The sequence below is a fragment of the Drosophila miranda genome, assembly GCF_003369915.1.
Source record: "Drosophila miranda strain MSH22 chromosome Y unlocalized genomic scaffold, D.miranda_PacBio2.1 Contig_Y1_pilon, whole genome shotgun sequence".
In the NCBI taxonomy this organism is placed as follows: Eukaryota; Metazoa; Arthropoda; class Insecta; order Diptera; family Drosophilidae; genus Drosophila; species Drosophila miranda.
In genome coordinates this window covers 17,575,715-17,596,245 of record NW_022881603.1, presented here as the reverse complement: position 1 = coordinate 17,596,245, position 20,531 = coordinate 17,575,715, and the positions used below count along the sequence as shown (strand labels likewise).

The window sequence follows — 20,531 nt, the reverse complement described above, 5'->3', positions numbered from 1 at the left end:
TTTAATGAAGCAGACTCTGCCCTTGAAGCTCATTCGTTGAAAAACAACGAAACGAAAGCGAAAGGCATAGCAGCGTCATGACCTCGTTCAATATTCTCTATGTCTCTCTCTCTCTCACTCTATCTCTCCCTCTCTTGCAGCACTCGAATGCTATGTTTGCACCTATTAGGACGGCGACAGTGATGACTCCTGTGTAAGGAACGCCAGTGCCGTCAAGGTTCTCAACTGTCACAAGAAGAAGCTGTTATAGGCGCCCCTGAGGCTGAGGTTGCGGGGCGCGCTGGACTGCTGTCGCGAAAAATGGGGGAGCCGGGCACATAGCGGTCAGGCTGCAAACGACACGAAACAAGAGAAACGTTTTCCCATAATTACAGTTCAAATCGAGTTGCATTCAGAGGAAGGGAAACAAGAGTTCTTTATCGGAAACCCGATAAGATACGTTCTATACGTGTGTCTGTAAGTTGGCATCATTCGCGTGATGCTCGCATTCAACTGCGGCGGGTCGTGTACTGCTAGAGGGGTGGCTGCCCGACCTTGACCGGCCAGGTTCCACTCGGCCCAAAGGGGCGAGTCCCATTCGTTCCCGCGAGCCAGTGGGTGTCGGTTCCCTTCGTCCTGCAGCGTGGACGCCAGGCTTTGAGCGTCGCGTATTATCGTCTCGTGCTCGTCGGTGTCCGTGGTCGCGTTGTCGTCGTCGATGGCAGCCCCATAACTCCCGAACCAACGGCGATTCAGGGCGGCGACGTCGTGATTGGGCGCCGAGCGGACACCTGCGGTTGCGAAGCGGCCATCGGGCTCTACTTCCTCTTCGGCGTCGGTCCCCGGGCCCTGGGTTTGTTGGTCGATCCGCCCTTGGATGGCTGCCGCGCGCCGGCACCATGGCATCCTGTCCTGTTGTCGAAGTGTCGCCTCTCCGACCCGCCTCAGCTGGGCTTGACGGGAGGCGGATGGCCCATTGGGGTCGACGATCCAGCCGCGAGTCCGGTGTGTCGTTGGTTCGTCGGCAGGTGCCGGGACTTCAGGCTGCTGGTCTCCGCTAGGGTGTCCCGTCGTATCACCATTTGCCCATAGGGGCCGAGCTTGCCTTCCGTCTCTTAGACGCTTCATGTCTTCAGTCGATTCTTAACTAGAAGTACTAATACCCTCCCCCTATCCTGCTTGAGCGGTGCGAGTAAGAAGATGTTTATATTGGGTGTAGTACTTATCTAATCCCATAAGGGGATGTATACGTAGCTTACGGTTTCGTGGGTCGCGCCCTTACGGGGCGAGGACGTGACGGTAGCGCGCTACCGCAAGTGGCCCTTGCGAAGTCGGCAGGTCATTCAGGTCTCTCAAACGTCGTTGGGTTCTCCTCGGGGTGGTCCACTCCGTGGAACGCCTTTAAGTCGGCTAAACTCGCAGTTTTCCTTCGTTTGCCTTGATGAACCTGTAGTCGAGGTTCACGGTAACTGGGTTAGTCGAGTCTGATCTTCGAAAAGGGTTGCGTTGTCGACCGGCCGCGGCATCGGCTAACGGGGCGAGTTGATAATTCGATGGGGGGTGAGGTGCGAGTTGGTCTACCTTGACCCGCCCATGTCCTTCGGGGCCGTGGTCTTCCAGGCGTAGCGGGTCGTGGTGTAGAGCGATGCTGGTTTCCTGTGGGGTCGTTCGCTCTGATTGAGCCGCAGTGCTGTGCATTTCTGATTTGGCTCGCGTCGATCGTGTTATAATTTTAGCGCCGCCGGGTCCGTCTCGGTCGGGGCTTAGATGCGTTGTCCTTGTATTGCTGCTGGGTCTGGCGTTGTCGAGGCTTCGATGCGTTGTCCTTGTATTGCTGCTGAGTCTGGCGTGGTCGAAACTTAGAAACGTTGTCCTGAGGTTACTGCTGGTTCTGGCGTGGTCGTGGCTTAGCTCCGTTGTCTTGGTAGGGATACTCTGGGTGGTTTTCGAGGCAGACGGACTGGCCCTGGGTGTGACCAGCGGTGTCGCAGTCGTCTCCGTCGAATCCTCGTTTCTCTGGGTGTTCTTCGAGGCGGACGGACTGGCCCTGGGTGTGTCCAGCGGTGTCGCAGTCGTCTCCGTCGAATCTTCGTTGCTTTCGGTGTTCTTCGAGGAGGACGGACTGGCCCTGGGTGTGTCCAGCGATGTCGCAGTCGTCTCCGTCGAATCTTCGTTGCTTTGGGTGTTCTTCGAGGCGGACGGACTGGCCCTGGGTGTGTCCAGCGGTGTCGCAGTCGTCTCCGTCGAATCTTCGTTGATGGTTCTGGCGCGGTCGTATCGAATCGTGGGTTGGGTTCGGGTGGCTTTGCTGGGTCTGGCGTGTTCGAGATCCTGATGCGTTGTCGTGGGTCCATTGCTGGGTCTGGCGTGGTTGGGATTCGGGTGCGTTGTCACTGGTACATTGCTGGGTCTGGCGTGGTTGGGATTCTGGTGCGTTGTCACTGGTACGTTGCTGGGTCTGCCGTGGTTGGGATTCTGGTGCGTTGTCTTCGTCCGGGGGGTCGCCGTTGGATTGGTCGAGTGGGTAGGACCAGCGGATGCAGTCGCGGGACTTTCGTCACTAAAAGGAACCATGCGGGGCCGGGGCGAGGATGATGTGGGGATCGGGTTGGTTTCCCGGATCGCCCGCTGGGTCAACTGCAAGTACGCTCGTCCGCATTGTATTATGGCCTGGACGCCGCAAAGGAAATCGAGCCCCAGTATGATGTCGTCCACTACCATGGGTAGGACTAATAGAATCACCAGCGATTCCTGTTGATCCAGACGTACCTTGACCGAAACTGCTTGCGTCACCTCCTTTGCTGTACCGTCCGCCAGGCGGACGCTAGTCCTTATATTCCGTGCGTTCCCTCCGGTACTTACTTCATGAGCGATGCGATGACTGACGAACGACCGCGTTGCTCCCGTGTCGAGGGTAGCTGTGAGCGGTACTCCTTCGATGGTTACTAGCCTCCTTCCAAACTGAAGGGATGAGTTACTCCTGGGGGCCCTGGAGGTATGTCTCCGATCGGTTCCCTGACGAGCGAAGACTCGGCCCGTTTCCCGACTCGGATAGCCTACAGCAGTCGATCGTCCGGATGCCGCGGCCACACTCCCAACAGAATAGCACTCGCCGATTCCTGCATGAACTGCTGAAATGACCTTCCTCCCCGCAATTACGGCAGGCCCGGCGGGGGTTCACCGGCCGGTCTCCATCCTGGGTCACTACGCGGCTTGCCGTCTCGGCGCTCCGGGAGGGCCCGGTGTCGTCTGGAGAAGCATGCTGTGGGGTGGATAATCCGGGTCCTTGGTATGATGGCGTTCTGGCTTTCGTATTTGTGCGGTCGTTAGCTGGGTGGGTTTGTTCGCGGTCCCGCGTTGTCTCGTACGCTACTATCAATTGGGTCAGTTCTCGCAACGTCTCGAACTCATGTCTACGGGTGAACAGTTGGTATTCCGGCCGAAGGTTCTCGTAGATCCTGTCCAGCTCCCTGTCTGGAGTATACTGAGCTCGTTGCATCATGAGTCGGAGGTCGATCAAGTAGTCCTGAAAGGCTTCTCGGGGTCGTTGGCGACGGGAGCGGATCGTATCTTCCAAGCGCTGAAAGTATTGCGGGGGTAGGAAGAACTCCAAGAACTCCTTCCGGAACTCGGTCCATGGCTTGCCTTGCATCTGGAACGTCCTAAACCATCCTTCTGCCTTGCCAGTTAGTAGCCCGGAGATGGCTCGCGGCAGTTGTGCTGGGCTTCCGCCATATGAGTCGACCCTTTCTTCCAACCGTTCGATGAAAGCCAGCGCATCCAAGTGTCCGTCGAACTTCAGACCCCAATTGCGCAGCTTATCGGTCAGGGCGGCGAAGGAAATTTCTTCCCTTCCGGGTCGCGAAGTTCCGGCTTCCTCGGGGAAGCGGTGCTGGTGGTGATTGTCACCATGTCGCCGGTCAGTCGTGGTTTCAAGCCGGCCAGAGTCGCCGTGAGCTGCGCGCGGGAACTCGGGATTTATGAAAGATAGAGGCTGCTCCGCACAGATCCCTTCCTTCCGCTCTCGCTGACTCGGTCCCGGCGACGGGGACGTGTTCCTCGGGCTTCTCGGGCTGTGCGCGCTGTCGAAGACCATTCCGAGCTCTTTGATCCGTTTTTCGATCCCAGTCGGATGCTCACCGCGCGAGCTAAGGGCCGAGATCCGGCTGCGCAGTTCGTCCACTGTCCCGGTTTCACCGAGGCCGAATTCGGCGGCGATGGCCTGCAATTCGTCCTTGCGCCGATACGAAATTCACTGTACCCCCATGTCGAAGCACGGTGGTCGAACTGGCACTTCGAGGTCTTTCGCGTTTCCGACGGTAGTATCACGTATTGAGCCTCCGGTAGAATCTTTTCTTAGGTCACGCACTGAATACCGGAGTCCTTGGGGCTAGTCACGGAAGCACGGCGTATGTACAGTTAACACGGTTGTCCAGTGGAGGCGTCCTTGGCGTCCTTGCTACTTAGGGTCCTGGTCGTTAGTCCTTGCTATCGTTGTCCTTGGAATTGTCCTTGTGGTCCTGGTCGTGCTGGGTTCGTTGATTTAAGCGTTGGATCTCGTCCCGTGTTGATGGCTGAACGCTGACTGATCACTTTTAAGGCCGGGCGTTTACTCTCCGCTATCGTTTTGTAGGCCGGGCCTTGAATGATCGCGCTGAGGGCCAGGCATTGACTCTTCTCTCTGAGGGCCGGGCGTTGACTATCGGCTATTGTTTTGTAGGCCGGGCATTGAATGATCGCGCTGAAGACCGGGCATCGAATGACTGCTCGCGCTGAGGGCCGGGCATTGACTATCGGCTATTGTTTTGTAGGCCGGGCATTGAATGATCGCGCTGAAGACCGGGCATTGAATGACTGCTCGCGCTGAGGGCCGGGCATTGACTCTTCTCGCTGAGGGCCGGGCGTTGACTATCCTCTTCTGGGTCTGAGTACGAAATATATAGCCGGGCTGGTTGGTCTTCGGGAGGATTCCGACGCTCGCTCGGCCTCTTCCGCCCACGACGCGCTGCTCGCCGCGTACATGTCGCTCTCTCTCTAGCGATTTCTGCCCAGCTTCGGCTCGGTTCTCTTTCTCTGCCGCCTCGCCGCGGCGCTCTCCTCCTCATGTGGGCGCAGCGGCCACGTGCTGACGCTATTGCTAGGGAGGTTAGGGAAGCCAGCCTCGGCTGTACGTGAATAATGGGCGACCTCACGTGCGGTTTTTTTTACAGAGATATACAGCTATTCTTGTCCTAATGATTCCGACTGGCCGTGCTTGCGCATGGTACAGTCCCGATTCCCCCTGCTACTCTTTCTTCTGATCGACTTACATATCTCAGTCTACTCCAGGGTCGAAATTACAGTAATATTTATAATTTGCAGGGACTCCGTATTTCGGACCTACGATGGGGGACGGGGCAGCAGTCCCGCGGACGGGAGCGATCGTAGCGTGGGACGTGGCAGTTGGTTTCACCGAGAGCACTCCGGTTATCGCCGAATAGCGCCTTCAGGACCCCACCGAACTCAGAATCAATACGGAGGTCTTTACTATGCGATAATACCGACAGGTGTCGCCGAGAGTACCTAGGTTACCGCCGGACAGTACTTACGGGACCCTGCCGGCCTGAGAGTTACTACGAAGCGGGAAGGGGGACTTTGCTATGCGGAAATACCGACAAGAATCGCCGAGAGTACCTAGGCTATCGCCGGACGGTACTTACGGGACCCTGTCGGCCTAAGAATTACTACGACGAGGAAGGGGGACTTTGCTATGCGGAAATACCGGCAAGTATCGCCGAGAGTGCCTAGGCTATCGCCGAACGGCACTCACGGGACCCTGTCGGCCTAAGAATTACTACGACGCGGAAAGGGGAACTTTGCTATGCGGGAATACCGACAAGTATCGCCGAGACTACCTAGGCTATCGCCGGACGGTACTTACGGGACCCTGTCGGCCTAAGAATTACTACGAGGGTCAGGGATATCGACGAGCATCACCGAGAGTGCCTAGGCAATCGCCGGATAGCACTTACGAGACACTGTCGAACTAAGAATTACCACGGGGGTCAGGGATATCGACAGGCATCGCCGAGAGTGCCTAGGCAATCGCCGGATAGCACTTACGGGACACCGCCGAACTAAGAATTACTACGATTACGAGAATACCGACGTGTATCGCCGAGAATGCTTAGGCAATCGCCGGATAGCACTCACGGGACACTATCGGGCTAAACATTACTGCGAAAGTCTTTTCATACAGGGCAGGTATCGCCGAGAGGGCCTAGGCAATCGCCGGACAGCCCCTTCGGGACCCAGGGAACTACGGGGATCAGGCAAGACAGCAACAGGCGTCACCGGGGACGCTTAGACGATCGTCGGATAGCGGCCTCGGGACCCTGCGTGGTCACAAACTACGGGAGGGAATCATGCGGAGGGAACGCCGACAGGTGTCACCGAGAACGCCTAGGCAATCGCCGGACAGCGGCCTCAGGATCCTGTCGGGCTACGAACTACTGGATGGAAGCACGCAGGCTCGGGCAAGAGGCGGGAGGAAGGGCAGAGAAGATGAAGCCCTGGGCCTCCAGGTTCCCTAGTGTATAGATAGTTGGTGGTCGGGCTATGTTTCTGTTATATTCGTTACATTTTACTTTATTCTCTCTTGGTTCCCTACCTATCGCACCGCTCAGCAGTATACACGTCTAGAGACTAGCTTACCCCTGAACTCCCACGCTTGTACTCGTCGAAAGCCTCCTCTTTCCCGTGGGTGCAGCGTAGATGCAGGATCTCCTCTCCGTAAGTGTAGTATCGATGCAGAGTCTTCTCCCCGTAAGCGCAGCGTCGATGCCGGATCTTCCCCGTGTCACTGATAGCGTTGGCGTGGATCCGGGCCGCCACGTGTTTTTACTTTTTCCAAGCCACTCGAATTTTTCCGCGAACACGTCCGACTCCTACGACTGCTCCCAATCGAATTTTTCTCATCCACGTTTTTCTTCTCCAGCCTCAGAACTCTCCCGATCCAGCACCAGCGTGGGCGGCCAGCGTCGTCATTTTCGCGGCGGCAGAGGGCTGGCGCCGTCGTTCGGCGTCTACGCTGCGCCGGTGACTTTTGCCTCTCCTTTTCGCTGCTGGCGCGTCGTTACTTCGCTTTAGTATTCCGCGTTTCTCTTCTGCCGTTGCTGCTGTGGGCATACCGTTTCGGAGCTTCGTTGCTGCGTCGACGCTGGCGGCTTATCTTTTCGGCGCTTCTCGTCTTCGGCCGTCGCTGAATTGATGCTGTTGGCTACCGTTTCGGCTCTTGGTGTATTCCTCTCTCTCTCTTTGGCTTCCGCTGCGTTGTTGCTGTTGGGTTTTGTTTCTTGGTGTATTCCTCCCCGTTTCTGTGTCGGTGCCGTTAGATTTCGATTCTTGGTGTATTCCTCCCCGTTGCTGTGACGGTGCCGTTGGATTTCGATACTTGGTGTATTCCTCTCCCTCTTTGGCTGCAGCTGCGTCGTTGTCGTTGGGTTTCTGCTTTCTCGGTCTATTCCTGGCCGTTGCTGCGTCGATGCCGTTGGTTTTCGGTTCTTGGTGTATTCCCCTCTCTCTTTGGCTGCTGCTGCGTCGTTGTGGTTGGGTTTGGTTCTGAAAAGCCAGTGGCGTCCGCCGTGATCGCGACTGGAGCGTACACTCCCTCACAGGGCGGAAGTGGGCGGGGCAAAGTTTTGAAATATACTTGTAGCTGTGACATATCACAGAAGTCCGGATATAAAATGTCGTTGCTCTAGCTTTTATAGTCTTTGAGCACTAGGCGCTGATAGGGACGGACAGACGGACAGACGGACGGACGGAAAGACAGACAGGGCTCAATCGACTCGGCTATTGATGCTGATCAAGAATATATATACTTTATGGGGTCGGAAACGATTTCTTCTGGACGTTACACACATCCACTTTTACCACAAATCTAAAATACCCCAATACTTATTTTGAGTATCGGGTATAAAAATGAAAAGCGATTTCTTGAGTTGGAGAGCAGCTACGTGTTTTTCTTAGAACAATTTCCTTTCATGGTAAGCGGATTCTCTATTTTATTGGAACAGCGGGAAATCAGCTCCATAATACCAGGAAACAATTATGACTTACGTTTCTTTGCGCTACTTTAGGGGTTTGCGTTTTTAGAGCATTTTAGTTGAATGTCAATTCAAAAGCATTTGACTGTAGGATAAATTAATTACAGAGATATGGGGCGGTGTAATTTAAGCACTTCAGAAATTAAGACCGTTCTTTATAGCCCCATTCGAAGTCAGAGAGATTGAGCACCCAGTAATATCAACTCCCCAACTCCTTCGATCCAGCTGTCGAGTCAACAACCCAATCATGGGGTCCCTGCACATTTCCCACCGACATTAGACAATTTCAAGCTTGATTAAACCCATAGCCAAGCGGCAAATATAGCCCGGAGCCAAAGACACTCTGAACAAACACAATGTGGAAATGTAACCAGAGTGTTGGGACAGGAACAGGGACAGAGATAGAGATAGAGACAGAGACGAGCCAAAGCCATTGCCATCCCCCAGCCAACCCCAATGACAGCACAGACATTGACTTATTCATGTTCCTGTTGCACAGTAGCATTGTCCCGGCCAATGACTTCTGTACTTGGCCAGCCACAGCAATGCAATGCACTCCTGCGTCGCATGCGTCTCCTGCGTCGCCTGCCTCGAGCAGCAGCCACAAACTGTATTCCGTTTGGCATGCAACAGCAGTAAAGCGCGTAACGGCGTCCTACCCCAGACATTGTTCTCCGCCCCGGGGGCGACACACTGTACATAAATAAATACGTATACGCGGTCAATATTTTAAGGGGATTCTCATTAAGAGGGACACCAGACCATTTGGTATTTACCCACACAGAGAGATACAGATTGAATGGGTCTTTGAGGACTTCTCTAACCTGTTGTCCAGGTAACCTTCTGGCGGGCCGGGTCAAGCATTTTCTCCATATGTAGGTTAAGCCGTTCTGGATTGTGTCCTCGAATGGCTGGGAAATGTGGAAACGCCCCGCAAGGCTGTGGTTAATAATGCTCGTCTCTCCTTGACTGACAGATTCATTCAATGCGGCTTACTGTTGCTGGGGCAACGAAATTCGTTTTTCCTGGGCGAGATCCAGTCATTCTCCCGATGATGTGGCCTACCAACTGTCTAATAAAGAAATTTCTATGAATCAATTCGAAGTTCGCCGGAATTTATGCATCGAGCTCTAAACCACTTTGGGAGGGAGGGACCAATATCTTAGCCGGCCCATCCCTACCACGAGGATTCCTTTCTGTGTGGGGTACTGTTACGGGGGAGTGTGCCTGTGACTGCGTTATCTGCTTCGCACAAACAACGCTTCGCCTTTACCGAATGCGTTTGATGTTGAATGAGTGGGACTTTGACTCGGATTGGCACTGCCACTGGTCCTGCTACTATTGTGGCTCACTAGTCTGTTTTGTTTCAGCACTTGGCTCGGTTTATCCCTTAGAAACCGCTACCCTCTTGTCGAACAAATAAAGTTACTTTGCCCCCGAACAGAGCCGGCATAGCTTGGCCTATATACTGCTAATTAAGTGGCTATTACTGGGTGGGGGGGGGGGGCCGAGCCCCAGCTGTCATCAAAGTTCAGTTTCAAGCTGAAAAGAGCCACCACCAGCTCCACCCCTCGGCTTGAGGGTGGTCTCTTGGAATCCTTTTAGGGTCCCACATATATTTTTTATGAGCTTTTGCTGAATTTAATTATTCTTGCCAATTCGAGTGTACCCAGTACTTGCAGATGAATGATGAATGCAGTACTCGGATGAATATAAATATGCAACAGTTCGAAGAAATTGTTTCTCTCATTGTTAAAGTTTTTGTGGTGCTGTTGGTGGATAGCTCGCATCCTTTCCCATGGCACGCTTCCAATTTATTAGCGGAAAACCAATCGCGAACATGCCTGATTTTAATTGCCTGATACGGCGAAATCAAAGCTACATTTTCCTTCGAATCCATAGGAGGCAGGCTTCTATAATGTACAACATAAACGAGGGGGAACGTTGTGAGTTGCTGCGGACACCGCAACTCTACAGTTATACCCGATACTAAGTCAGTATGGTTCTCCTCCGGCAGACGCCGCTAATATTAAACGACACGACAAAGAGTGCGTGCGAGAGAGACAGAAAATCAGTCTGAGCGTGACGTCGGGCGCTGCGTAGCCACTGCAAATTGATTTGTTCCTATTGGCTATAAAAATCTGATCTGAACCAGATTCAGCAATCTAAAAGATATGGTCATTATCTATGATTCTGCATTTTTAGTTTTCTCGAATGTGCAATATTGTGGATGCAACAGATTTTCGTCCTTTGTGTGGGCGGAAGGGGGTGGGGTGAAATTTTGAGATACACGTTTTATAGTAAGATCTAACAGGAGTGCGGATACCAAATTTGGTTACTCTAGCCCTAATAGTCTCTGAGATTTTTGAATATCCCCAGATTTTCGTCCTTTGCGGGGGCGGAAGGGGGTGTGGCGAAATTTTGAAACAAACTCGTCGCGGTCCGATATATTAGGAGTGTGGATACCAAATTTGCTTGCTCTAGCTTTTGTAGTCTCTGAGATCTAGGCGCTAATGTTTTACTCTAAGCAAAGCCGCCTATGCTACGTGTGTGTTAGAGAGAGACAGGGCGAGAAATGAAATTGTTTTCTTGATGCTGGCTATAATAATAATACGATCCAAATCAGATTCTGCAGTCTAAAAGATATAGTCATTCTCTACGATTCTGCGTTTCTGGTTTTCTTATATTTTTAAAATTGTGGATGCCACAGATTTTCGTCCTTTGTGGAGCGGAAGTGGGCGGGGCGAAGTTTTGAAATATTTTTGTAGCAGTGACATATCACAGAAGTCTGGGTCCAAAACATCGTTGCTCTAGCTCTTATAGTCTTTGAGCACTAGGCGCTGAAGGGGACGGACAGACGGACGGACGGACAGACGGACAGACTGACAGACAGACAGGGCTCAATAGACTCGGCTATTGATGCTGATCAAGAATATATATACTTTATGGGGTCGGAAACGATTCCTTCTGGACGTTACACACATCCACTTTTACCACAAATCTAATATACCCCAATACTCATTTTGAGTATCGGGTATAAAAACGGCATTCAATTGGATAACTGCAGGCCACTCAATCGCATTTTCCATTAAATTATTCAGCCATGAACACAAATAATGCTTCCGTTCCACCGGAACTCTTGAAAATGGCATCCCCATGAAAACTTCGATTTTGAGTTATTAGCTGGCCAGGTACGGTGGCTTTGTTTTCGCCGCATTATAAATTAGTGGCTTCATCATAAACATAATCATTATCGGTCTGCGGAAGCAGACATCAATCAAAACCAATGGGAAATAATCGATGATCCACATGTGGGCGGAAGCTGGGGAAAATCCGTGGAGCTGTGGGGGGTAATTGCGAGGCTGCTCATCACGATGATGACCATTTTGATTGTGATTGTGATTATTTACCTGTCAGCGGTCGTGTTGAGGGTTTACAGGGCTGCCAGGCGCAACGCTGCGTATGAGTGATGGAGTGCGAATGGAGGGTAGAAATCAATTACAGGTGATTTAAGTGCTACATGTATTTCTGCACATAATCAGCTTACGACCGAGCAATGTTTAAAATGAATGCAAATTCGAGCTGGAGGCGATACTACTGTCCAGGCCGGCAATGCTTTTCGGAACACTTGGCAGGACTCTAGGACTCTTGGACCCACTCTCATGGTTGCCAAGCTGGCCCCAAGCTAAATGGGCGTACAGTTTTCTGGCTTTTAATGAGAATTTTGTTGCGTTTCTTGGGGCCACTATTGTCCCTCAAGAAAAAATTATGTAAATAAAGCTGGGTGCGCAATTTGCGATGGCTTCTGCAGCTGGTCTCTCGCTTCTGTTTGAGTTTTAATAAGAAACGGCAGCAGCGTAATGGAAAGCGGTTGTTTGTCTTCTAATGAAAGAATAAATCTGTTAGCAGCGCATTGTGCACGCGTTGCGTATACGTAATATGAGAAAATAATTGCTTCTATGGCTGGCTGGCAAATTGCTTTCGAAGCGGACCAAAGCACACCAGGCCACACGCCACACGCCACGCTCCACACTCCACACACCACACACATATCCTCGTCCAACAATGATGAATCTGCAAAAAAGTTTTTTAAATAGCAAAGCCAGAAAATGATTTCGTTTACAATGGCTTCCCCACATTCATTCTTTCGTTCCTACATTTCCCTGATCTGATGAAAAGCCAAGGGTGCTGGAGTGGGTGTTTTTATGGCCGTGTTTATTGGCCTCTTTTCTGGTTTGACCAAAGCATTCGTTCCATGCCAACAGGACGATCCTGCCTCGAGTCGACTGCTGTCATTGCTGTCGAGCCTGCCACCTCGCTACTCATTTCCCATAAATCATGATTATCAGCTGTTTCAGCTTTTGTTTGCGGTCCTTAAAGTTTATTTTATTTCTTTGCTCTTTTATTGAGGAGCAGCGAGTGGAAGGGCATTAAAATGAATGCTCGGTATATGGCATTCGCAAGCTTAGTGGTGGTAAAGTGTGTTGTGTGGAGGGTAAAGGGATAATTCTATCGAAATAAGTTGAGTTTCCTCTGAAAAGAGAGGGCAGTGGCCTGTGATATGATGAGCTGAATGTCCATGGTGACCTTGGTATCCGTTCTATCCTCCTCTCGACTGCTCTTTCTGCAACTCTTGGACGCAGATTGGAATCAGTAGAGGTCACTTGTGCGTTGTCAATTTCCCCATAAAGAGCCAGCAGTCAGTGGAGTTCAAAGGAAATGCAGCTTCTGAATGGAATTTCAGTGTATCAAATATGATAAGCCGTTGTTAGGCATTTAGCTGGCAGCCAGCAAACTGTTCTGGTATTCAAGCGTTTATCAAAGTTTCCACCTGTTGGGAGGTAGATGTATCTCATGGCTCGGTCGTGTGCCCTCGCCACATTTGTCAGATGGCTGTCGGCAGCTGTTCCAGGAAAAAGCATTTATGTAGAGAATACCTGGCAGAATTTTGCTGCATTAAGTAGTCCTTTCACTCAGGGCATGGCTACTCATAGGCCATTTAAATTTCAGTGTGTGTTTCCTCTTCTTTCTGCGGCCGCACCCTCCCACCATCAGCCTTGGGGCGCACATGCACAGTTAAAATGGCAACAACATACGCCACAAGAGCAGCCACAGGAGCGGAGACAGGAGCTGCGACGGGGACAGAGTCAAGCAGCCTGTGGCTGGAATGTGAGGCATTGTCAGAGGGCCAAAAGGACACAGCCATTGGGATATGATTTTAATTGTGTGTCGGAAATTATGTTTCACTTTCAGCGTCCTCAGCCTTTTTTTCCCCCCAGGAGGGCTCCTCAACTGAAGTACGCCCCCATTCTGGGCATCCATGCAGACCCAGCCGAAAGCCAAAACTTTACCCCCAACGTTTGGCCTTTGACTTGTTTTCGACTTTCCTGTGTACTTTCGGCTCCCTCCTTGGGGACAAATTTAATGGACATTTGCTGCCAAAAGTTGTCGTTTTACAATCACATGGATTCTCCCAGTAAGGCGTAGGGTCATCCCTGGTCCGGGAATGAAATCTGACCCAATGCTGTGAGAGCAATAAAGACAGCTTGAAAATCTCTGGAAATTCAGAAACAGAAAAGCGTTCTTTTCCCCCTAAAAGTTTATAATATTGGAATACCATTTGGATGATATTTCAATTACCTTTTCCATCTAATCATCTTTCTAACCATCATTTACGTAGTTTTTATTATTTTCCTCAACTATATTATTAATAAACAATAAATATGGTATATTAAATTTGTAGGAAATAAAAATTTAAATATAATATATTATATATAATATTTAACTGTTAAATGTATGTAGTAGTTTAAGTTGCTTGATGGCAACGAGTAACATTTATTTGATAAGTATGTTGGACTTAAAATTATAACAGCTCCAAGTTTTACAAGTATGTTTGTGAATAATTATATGCGTGTACGTCTGATGCGTGGCTGAACTGACAACTGACTATCTCTCTCTCTTGCTATCGGCTCTCTCAGAGCCGATTACTGCTCTATCCCGACGACACGACGAAAACACGACCGCTTCGTGTCTCTCTCTTTCCTTCGTTTCCTACATTCGGCTGTCCTGACGGACCATTCGCCTCGGATGGGTCTAGCCAAGGTTTCATATATTCTGAAACTGTAGAGGTCTTATAGGGACCCTCAGTATCCCCAATCTTCTCGACTTCGTACCTTCCATGATTCTTTACCCTAACCACCTTATACGGCCCTAGATACTTTCCTTTTAGCTTTAATCCAGTACCATACTGAGTACGCTTGATAGCTACTAGCTCATTAACCTCATACTGTCTATCTAGTTTCCTTTTTAAGTCAAAACTCTTCTTGTTTTCCTGCTGTAACCGTGCAATGTTTTCAACTACTTCCTTTCTAATTTTTTCGCGGTCCTTGTTCAACTCTTCGATAAGTGATTCTTCCAATATTTCTTTTATTTTTGGATCCATTCCTATACGCATGTCTAGCCCAGTCAATATCTTGAAAGGTGTTACCTTGGTACTTCGCGGCTCAACACTGTTGATCATTTGCTGTACTTTTCCTAGATGCTTATACCAACTACCGGAATTACCCTGACACAATTTCGACAACATAGGCACCACTATCTTGTGCATCCTTTCGACTTGACCATTCCCACGTGGAACGCCTGTGGCAATCATTAAATGCTGTATTTTCTCTCTCTCACAATATTCACGAAACAAATTGGACATAAACGCTGCACCCCTATCCGTCACTATTCTGTTCGGATTACCAAAACTAGTCCCCTGAATTTCCAAACACTTAACGACCTCTTCAACACCTGTACTATGTGTAGAATATAACCAAACAAACTTAGAAAATCCATCAACGACAACCAGTATATAATTGTACTGTTTTTTAGTCATTTCCATTGGTCCAACGTGATCAATGTGATACGTTTGTAACGGCCTATCACCCTTGTCTATTGGTTGCAAATAACCCTCACGTTTTCCTGTCTTTTCATTGACAATGATACACTCGACACAACTATTTATTACGCGCCATACTTTGTCTTTTAACTTCGGAATATAATACGACTTTTCAATGATATCTTGTGTCTTTTTAACTGAAAAATGTCCTTGCTTATGTGCTATTGATATAATCTCATTTTCCAACTGAGCTGGTACTACGATAAGCTCCTTATCCGGATCCTTAAACAAAATCTGATTCTGAATATAATAATCCTCATATTCCTTGTCCTCCACAATACTTTTAACGGCCTTAACCCAATCGTCGGTTAGCTGAGCTTCTTTCAAACGATGAGCTATACTTTCGGTCACCATAAAACAAGATACACGACTCAACGCGTCAACGTGCCTCATCTTCGTTCCTGAGCGATGTTCTATAACATAATTAAAATCTTGTAGGTACATGGCCCAACGTGCTACTCTCAAAGGAACGTCTTTCTTTTTGATCGTCATTGTAAATGCATTACAATCTGTGACAATTTTGAACTTTATACCCAAAACGTATACACGCCATTTCGCTAAAGCTTCGATAATTGCCAGAACCTCAAGGTCATAAGCAGGATATTTCTCTTCACATGGCTTAGTCCTACGGCTCATATATTGAACTGGATGGAATTGGCTGTCTTCCAAACTCTTTTGCAGTAACACGGCTCCATACCCCCATTTTGATGCATCAGTATGGATTTCTGTCTCCAACTTCGGGTTGTACATTTCTAAAACAGGTCTACTAATCAATGCTACCTTTAGTTGTTCAAACGCAACCTGATGTATCTCCTTAAATTCAAATTTAACATCCTTCCGCAGCAGATCTGTCAATGGTTTTGCAATAACAGCATAACCCTCAATAAACTTTCGGAAATAAGAAGTCAATCCTATGAAACGCTGCACTGTTTTTTTATCAACTGGCACTGGGAACTTTTCGACTGCCCTCGTCTTCTCATCACTTGGTCTTATCGTATTCTTTTCTATTATATACCCCAGAAAATTAACCTTTTGTCGTAACAGCTGACACTTTCTCCAATTTATACGTAGCCCATTCATTTCCGCTATCTTCAGTACTTTTCTCAACTTTAACAAACCCTCTTCTATATCTTGACTACAAATAATAACGTCATCCATATAGACTGCTGCTTCATTATTCTTTACCAAATCTCTCAACACAGCCATTATAAATCTGGTAAACACCGCTGGAGAATTTGAAATTCCAAATGGTACATATAAAAATTCGAACTGACCATTCTGAGTCACAAAAGACGTATATTTTTGAGACTCGACTTCTACAGGCACATGGAAAAAACCATTCGTTAAATCCAACGTGGTGAAATACTTTGCACCCTGCAGTTTCTCCAACACTGTATCCATATGTGACATTGGAAAGTTATCGCGAACTATTTTCTCATTCAGCTTTCGGTAATCACAGCATAGTCTCTTGCTACCGTTCTTTTTCGGTACCAACACTACTGGTGATGCATACTCCGATGTACTTGGCTTTATAATCTTCTGAGCCAGCCACTCTTCCACTTGCTTGTCCACGATTTCCTGTTCACACAACGGTAATCGTCTCGGATGCTGGAAAACTGGTATCTCATCCACTAATACAATTTTTATTTTTATCGGCGCATCTACATTTCTCTGAGGTTGGTACTTTCCTACCATACCCCTAACCTCTCTAGCATGTACTTCACTGAGATGACCAACATCAATTGAAAACTCCTTCTCAACTTCGTCAATACTTGACATGCAAATGCCTTTATATTCATTAAACAATTCCACGCATGAGGACGATGCTACCTGATCAAGTTTCTTATCTTTATCCTCGCCACAAACTCTACGAACAAATCTTGTTCCTGTCTTAGAAACTTGCATGTCCACATGATCCAGAATAGTCCTTCCTAAAATGGCTTCAAAACCAATATCCTCGTCTGGAATGACATGAAATTCTACCTCCATTCCAATCTCATCGATTTTCACTGGTATCGAAAAGCTACCAAAAGTTACAACTTGACTATCTCCAATACCTGTTAAACATTTCTCCTGGCCGATCAGTTCAAGATTTCCAAATTTCAAAAATACCCTCCTGCGAATTAAACACAAATCTGCTCCAGTATCAATCAAACCTTGGAATACCAAATTCGCGTACTTAATATCCTTTAATTCCAAACCTGATGGAGTGAAAATACCTGACGGCTTATTGACGACTTTCTTATCTCGAATAATGTTCGTATTCGATCTCTTTTCTTGTCTGGTTTCGACCTTGACATTACAGCTTGCAGCACGGTGTCCTGGTTGGCCACATTTGAAACAACAAAAATCATTTTTGGGACAATCTTTCCTCAAATGCGATTTGTCTCCACACTTAAAACATTTCCTAAAATTCTCTGCCATCGACCCTTTCACCGAACTCTCACTTTTATTACTCAGCGGCCAATTCTTACTCATCGGCTTGGATCCGCCTCTAGCTTTCTGGTAAACATCGATCTGAAATTTAAGCTCCTTTAAGTTTCTAGCTTGGTACAGCATTGCCTTACTTGCCCTAGCGTCTGGTATACCATCCACAAAATATTCGATTAAACTCTCATCATCTAGTTTAATTGGCTTGGATATCTCCATTAACGCATACAAAAACTCATGCAACGACTCTCCTTTTTTCTGCTGGCGCTTTTGCAACATTCTATGTACTTCTACGGACGACAGTTTAACACTAAACTCATCCAACAGAGTTGCCTTCAACGAATTCCAGTTACGAATATCACGCAAACTACGAACGAAAGATTTTGCTGCACCAACTAACAACTGCTTGGCATAAATGAATAATTGTAATTGACTCCATTGAACAGTAGCTGCGCATTCTTCTAATTCCTCTATCCATTGATTGATGTCGGGGTTATTAGAACCAGAAAATTGTGACACACTACCTTCCACGTCTTTTAGCGTAAACCAAGATTTATACTCTGCCTGTCGCGTACCTGGTTGAACTGCTACGGTATCATCCACTGCTGTTACTACGGACTCATCCTCTGACTCTTCTTCATCCTCAACTGGAAAGCCGTGATGTATTAATAGTCTATCTTGCAAATCGCGCTTTCGTCCCGTCGTCTGCAACGCAAGCTCTCTTAACTTCTCTCGCAAATCTGCGACTCTCAGTGTCATTATCTCTTCAACTTGCATCGTGACGATTTAAATACAAAATAATTGATATTAGCTTATATCTAAGAAAATGTAATTAAATCAACTTAAACAACCTTATTACTGCTGGCCTGTTAACAATTTTCCAGTTAACATCGATTTCGAAAACGCCTTTAAAGTCGTCACTGTTAACGATCGCTTCTCTGTTAACGCTCACCTTACTATGGGTTTACCCTTGTTAACTCTCGCTTCTGCGCAGAACTTTCCAGACTCCAAATTTGACGCACACACACCACCACATCCAGATCTCGCTTGCCTGTCGATGTCGCTGTTGCCGTCCTCTCTTTGTTGCCTTGCCTTGCTCTCGCCGTTCGCCGATAACTCGTTGTCGCTTCCCGAATCGTCGCTGCTTCTGCTGTTACAAAATGAACTGCTGCTTGTCTTTTCTTGTAGTTGTAGTCTCCGTCCGACGCAGTGCAACACAACAACAATCAATGTTCTTTGATTCTTGCTGTTTGCTGCCGTCTGCCGTCGTTTTGTCGCTTCTGCTTCCTTTGGAACGAACGCACTCAGATTGTCGTCTCTGTGCCGCTTGTCTCCTTGTAGCTCTAGCCTCTCAGACGCAATGCACAACAACAACAACGAAGGTTTTGATTCTTGCTGTGTTTGCTGCCGTCTGCCGTCGTTTTGTCGCTTCTGCTCTCTTTGGAACGAACGCGCTCAGATTGTCGTCTCTGTGCTGCTTGTCTCCTTGTAGCTCTAGCCTCTCAGACGCAATGCACAACAACAACAACGAAGGTTTTGATTCTTGCTGTGTTTGCTGCCGTCTGCCGTCGTTTTGTCGCTTCTGCTCTCTTTGGAACGAACGCGCTCAGATTGTCGTCTCTGTGCCGCTTGTCTCCTTGTAGCTCTAGCCTCTCAGACGCAATGCACAACAACAACAACGAAGGTTTTGATTCTTGCTGTGTTTGCTGCCGTCTGCCGTAGTTTTGTCGCTTCTGCTCTCTTTGGAACGAACGCGCTCAGATTGTCGTCTCTGTGCCGCTTGTCTCCTTGTAGCTCTAGCCTCGTGTTCGCCAAAATTTCCAAATACACGCACAAATCTCACTTGCAAATGTTGTTGTCTTGGGCTTATTTTCGGACGAGCCCCCAATTTGTAGTAGTTTAAGTTGCTTGATGGCAACGAGTAACATTTATTTGATAAGTATGTTGGACTTAAAATTATAACAGCTCCAAGTTTTACAAGTATGTTTGTGAATAATTATATGCGTGTACGTCTGATGCGTGGCTGAACTGACAACTGACTATCTCTCTCTCTTGCTATCGGCTCTCTCAGAGCCGATTACTGCTCTATCCCGACGACACGACGAAAACACGACCGCTTCGTGTCTCTCTCTTTCCTTCGTTTCCTACATGTATTTAATTTAACTATGAAATATATTTAATTAAAATATGAAATGCACTTCTTTTATTTTATTTTAATTTCTCTGACATTTCTCTGGACGCTAATAAATAAAGCTTGAAGAAACCCACTGTTCCGATCAGCACAATTTAGAATTTGGCACAATCTTCGACTAATTTGCATTCTTTTCTTGCAGCCACTCTCCGACCTGCTTATTTTTCCGGAGAAAACTGTCGGGCTCTGTCTGCAGCTACTACCTTCCAGTACTGTCGCTTCTGGAACATTTTAATTCGCTTAAAAGTGCCATAAGGTCTAGGCGCACACTCACACACAGGCCTTACGTGCTGAGACGAGACACAAAAGTTAGAATTAGTTTCCTGAATTGGCCCAGACCGCTGCACTTGTGGCTGGGGTTTCCAGAGATGAGTCCAAAACTTTGAGGCTAGCGGTAACCATTTTCTACATTTGCACGAACGAGTCGAGTTCCATCCAAGAGGCAAACACACCTGAGAGTCAAACGTGGCAGGGCAGCTGAAGTGTGGCCGAGGCGGAGGCTGGGAGAGTGCTGTGCGGATGCATTTCATTTGGAAGGGGCCCCGACAAAGACAATACGGAGGGTTTAAGGAGTGCCTTGGCCCGTTTACGCAACGGAACGGGCCCCTCAGTTCCACAACAACCCACACCGCCAACCTCTCCCCTGCCTACCTCCAACTCCAGATACACCAATCCCTACCAGCATCCAGTCGCCAATTCCTTGTCATCGCCCACATCTGCTGCTGTCTTGCCGCATTCTAACGCGGTCTTATCATTAAAGCCAACGGAAGCAGCATCGGCATCGGCAGCGTCAGCGGCAACGGCCACTGGACGGGGAAGGGGACGAGAAAGGGCTGCTGCTGGTGCTGAAACTGAAACCGCTGGTAGCGCAGGAACTAGAACAGGGGCAGCTCGCATCACAGGA

At 48.5% G+C, this 20,531-nt stretch overlaps 1 protein-coding gene across 1 annotated transcript; it reads right to left on the bottom strand.

The window, feature by feature from the left end:
- Nucleotides 1-244: 244 nt before the first annotated feature.
- On the bottom strand, nucleotides 245-6,691 carry LOC117191465. The gene is made up of 3 exons (XM_033396322.1): nucleotides 6,673-6,691; nucleotides 449-1,121; nucleotides 245-329 (listed from the first exon to the last, which is right to left on the bottom strand). The coding sequence occupies exons 2-3, from the start codon at nucleotides 1,105-1,107 to the stop codon at nucleotides 245-247; spliced, it is 744 nt and encodes a 247-aa protein (XP_033252213.1). The 5' UTR covers nucleotides 1,108-1,121; nucleotides 6,673-6,691.
- Between the last annotated feature and the right edge of the window lie 13,840 nt (nucleotides 6,692-20,531).